We start from the raw sequence: 3,707 nt of genomic DNA on the forward strand, positions 1-3,707 counted from the left end.
GGAGCAGGGAGGTGAGGAAGGAGATGAACAGGGAGGGAGCAGGGAGGGAGCAGGGAGATGAACAGGGAGGGAGCAGGGAGGGAGCAGGGAGATGAACAGGGAGGGAGCAGGGATGTGAGCAGGGAGGGAGCAGGGATGTGAGCAGGGAGGGAGCAGGGAGGGAGTAAGGAGGGAGCAGGGAGGTGAGCAGGGAGATGAACACGGAGGGAGCAGGGATGTGAGCAGGGAGGGAGCAGGGATGTGAGCAGGGAGGGAGTAGGGATGTGAGCAGGGAGGGAGCAGGGAGGGAGCAGGGAGGGAGCAGGGAGGGAGCAGGGAGGTGAGCAGGGAGGGAGTAGGGAGGTGAACAGGGAGGTGAGCAGGGATGTGAGCAGGGAGGTGAACAGGGAGGTGAGCAGTACTCCTACCTCGTGCTGGCACCCAGTGGCATCAGCCCAAAAGCAAGTGATGGTTGTGTCACCCGGGAAGAGAAGAGGAAGGTGGTTGAGGCCACAGGTCTGAGTCAGTGTTGGACTCTGGGAGAGCAGGTGGGTCCTGGAGCGAGGCCAAGGTGTCCCCGCTGCTGAGAAGACACTTCTCTGTGTGATGTGTGTCTGTCCCTGACCTGTGACATGCCCTTGAAGTGCTTGGCCTGCACCCTGCAGTTGCTCTGAGGGAGCAGCACGGCAGCAAAGCCCCAGATCCCACTCCCTGCTTCTCCCTGGGCTCCTGTGACGCCCTCCAGGGAGAGGCTCCGTCCCCACCCACCGGGAAAACCGCAGAGGGCGCTGGGTCTGAGCGCGGGGTCTGTTTGTTTGTCTGTCCTCAGACACTGAGGGTGCCCCGCGGGAGCAGGAGTGTTCCCCAGAGACGACCCACGGGATGAGCGGATGCCCTGGGAACAACGAGTGGAGCAACGCGGGGAGGAACCTGATCGCGGGTGAACAGAGAGAGATGGGCGGGGGCGGGAACAGCTTCATCGCGGGAGTCTTCATCCAGGCCAAGAACAAGAAGCTGAGTGTCTACGATGCCATGGTGAGGGGGCTCCTGACCCCGGGCACGGCGCTGGTGCTGCTGGAGGCACAGGCGGCCTCGGGGCTGCTCACGGACCCCGTGAGCAACGAGCAGCTCTCGGTGAAAGCGGCGCTGGCCTCGGGACTCATCGGCCGGGACTTCTACGAGAAGCTGCTGTCGGCAGAGGGAGCCGTGACCGGGTACGCGGAGCCCTACACGGGACGCAGGATCTCGCTGTTCCAGGCCATGAAGAAGGAGTTCATCGTCCGGGAACACGCCATCCGCCTGCTCGGGGCCCAGGTCGCCACCGGCGGCATCATCGACCCCGAGCACGGCCACCGGGTCCCCGTGGAGGTGGCCTGCGAGCGCGGCTACCTGGACCAGGAGACGAGACAGTTCCTCTGCAACCCCGAGAATCAAACCAGGAGCTGCTTCGACCCCAACACCCACGAGAACCTGACCTACGTGCAGCTGCTGCGCCGCTGCGTCCCCGACCCCGACACGGGGCTGCTCATGCTGCAGCTGATGGACAAGGGCTCCGTGCTCTACCAGCTCACCGAGGACGCCCGCAAGGCCCTGCAGGCCGCCCGCACCACCCTCAGCGTGGGGCTCTTCCAGGGACAGAGCGTCACCCTCTGGGAGCTCCTCTTCTCCCGCTACGTCCCCGAGCTCCAGCGAGAGGAGCTGCTGAGGAAGTTCAGGGCGGGCACGGTGACCATCCCGCAGATGACGACCGTCCTCACCGCCACCGTCACCGGGGCAGAAATGGGAAACGGGGGCCTGAGCTCACCCGCAGCCAAACCCCACAGCGAGGTGAGGGCGGCACCCCCAGCTCAGGACGTGCAATCCCAGGAGCAACAGCTGAGAAAGTCCTTGAAGTCTGCGACCGTCCGCGTCACTGCCGGGGAGTTCCGGGGCCAAAACGTGTCCTTGCTGGACCTGCTCTTTTCCAAATACGTCCCTCAGGGGAAGCGGCAGGAGCTGCTGGAGCTGTACAGGGCGGGGATACTGAGCACGGAGCAGGTGGCCACGGTGGTCACCACCATCCTGGACAGAACAGAAGCCGCGAACGCCGCGCTCGCGGCAAGGGCCAGAAATCCACACAGGGCAGTGGCGAGGGCAGGGGCCGATGGAGAGGATTGTTCAGCTCAATACACACACCTGGATGATGCCTTGAAGTCCACCACCATCAGCGTTCCAGCTGGGAAGCTGCGGGGGAGGCAGGTCTCCCTGTGGGACCTGCTCTTCTCCGACTGCATCACCGAGGAGAAGAGGCAGGAGCTGCTGGAACTGTACCACGAAAGGTTATTAACTCTGGAGCAGATGACAACCGTTGTCACCACCCTCGTTAAGAAAAGAGAATCTACAGGCAGGAAATTCCAAATTAAAGTCAAGGGTTCTGACAAGGACACTGTGACAGGGGCAGGAGAGGAGGGTGACAACCCCCCCAAAGAAGAACCGAGCGAAACAGCTTTGAAAACCACAGTGGTCGACGTGGAGATTGGGGAGTTTCAGGGCCACAAGGTCTCCGTGTGGGACCTGCTCCACTCCCAGTATATCCCCGAGGAGAACAGGAAGGAGCTGCTGGAGCTGTACGAGGCAGGGGAGCTGACCCTGGAGCAGGTGAAGAGCGTTGTCACCACCATCGTGACCAAGGCAGCGGCAGCGGGGGCAGAGCAGACGTCACCCGTGGGTGGTCCTGAGGCAGAGCCCACGGGCACAGAGGCTGAGCCCAAGGGCACAGAGGCTGAGCCCACGGGCACAGAGGCTGAGCCCACCCCCCTGCACAGGGACACGACCCTGGAGGAGGCCCTGAAGGCCACCCCAGTCGAGGGGTCAGTGGGTGAGCTCCAGGGGAGGCAGGTCTCGCTGTGGGACCTGCTCTTCTCCGAGGACATCCCCGAGGGGCAGAAGGAGGAGCTCCTGGAGCTGTGCCGTGAGGGGACACCCACCGTCCAGGAGCTGCTCAGCACCAGCGGCAGCCTCGTGGCCCGCGGCCAGGGGAGGCACCTCACGGCCCTGCCCCGCCAGACCGTGGACCTGCTGCGGTCCGAGGGCTCCTACATCACCTTGGGGCCGTGCCAGGAGCGCAGGGTGTCGGTGTGGGAGCTCCTCTCCTCCAAGCAAGTCTCCGAGTACAAGCGCGAGGCCCACCTCGACTCGTACGGCAGCGGGGGGCTGACGGTGAACAGGATCACCATCACCACCACCGTCACCACGGGCCCCCAGCGCCAGCACAGCCACCAGCGGCACCACTGACACCCGCCCCCGGCACAGGAGGGGGCTCAGCCCCCCCGGGCACCCCTGGGACTGTGCCCTCCACGTCCCTCTGTGTGTCAGTGCTGTGACAAACCCGTGTGTGCAGCGGGGTTAACTCCTGGTTAAACTCCTGGTTAAACTCCTGGTTAAACTCGTGGTTAAACTCCTGCTCTCTCAACCACCCCTGTGCTGAGGTTTCCTTTGCCCGGCAGAGCCCTCCTGGAGGGGCCCTGGGGGGGTCCAGGAGCCCGTGACTGTGCTGTGCACACACAGGAATGGCCAAGGACAGGGGGATGTGGGGCCAGCACCCAAGGGGGGGATGGAGAGTGTCCCGAGGGGGAACAGGCAGAGACCCCAGCGAGGGGGTGGGGGCAGCACGACCTCGGCCCCAGGAGAGCCACAGAGGGACAGACACACTGTGGTCAGGACAGACACCCTCTGCTCAGGACAGACAC

At 64.3% G+C, this 3,707-nt stretch overlaps 1 protein-coding gene across 1 annotated transcript in view; it reads left to right on the top strand.

The window, feature by feature from the left end:
- The window catches only part of EPPK1 (epiplakin 1), a 28,391-nt gene extending 25,139 nt beyond the window's left edge, over nucleotides 1-3,252 (top strand). The window contains exon 2 of the mRNA XM_017838549.1: nucleotides 1,294-3,252. Coding sequence (XP_017694038.1) covers nucleotides 1,294-3,252 — 1,959 coding nt within the window. The remainder of the gene's footprint in view (nucleotides 1-1,293) is intronic.
- Nucleotides 3,253-3,707: the final 455 nt, after the last annotated feature.

Source organism: Lepidothrix coronata, unplaced genomic scaffold (assembly GCF_001604755.1).
Source record: "Lepidothrix coronata isolate B3197 unplaced genomic scaffold, Lepidothrix_coronata-1.0 Scaffold345, whole genome shotgun sequence".
In the NCBI taxonomy this organism is placed as follows: Eukaryota; Metazoa; Chordata; class Aves; order Passeriformes; family Pipridae; genus Lepidothrix; species Lepidothrix coronata.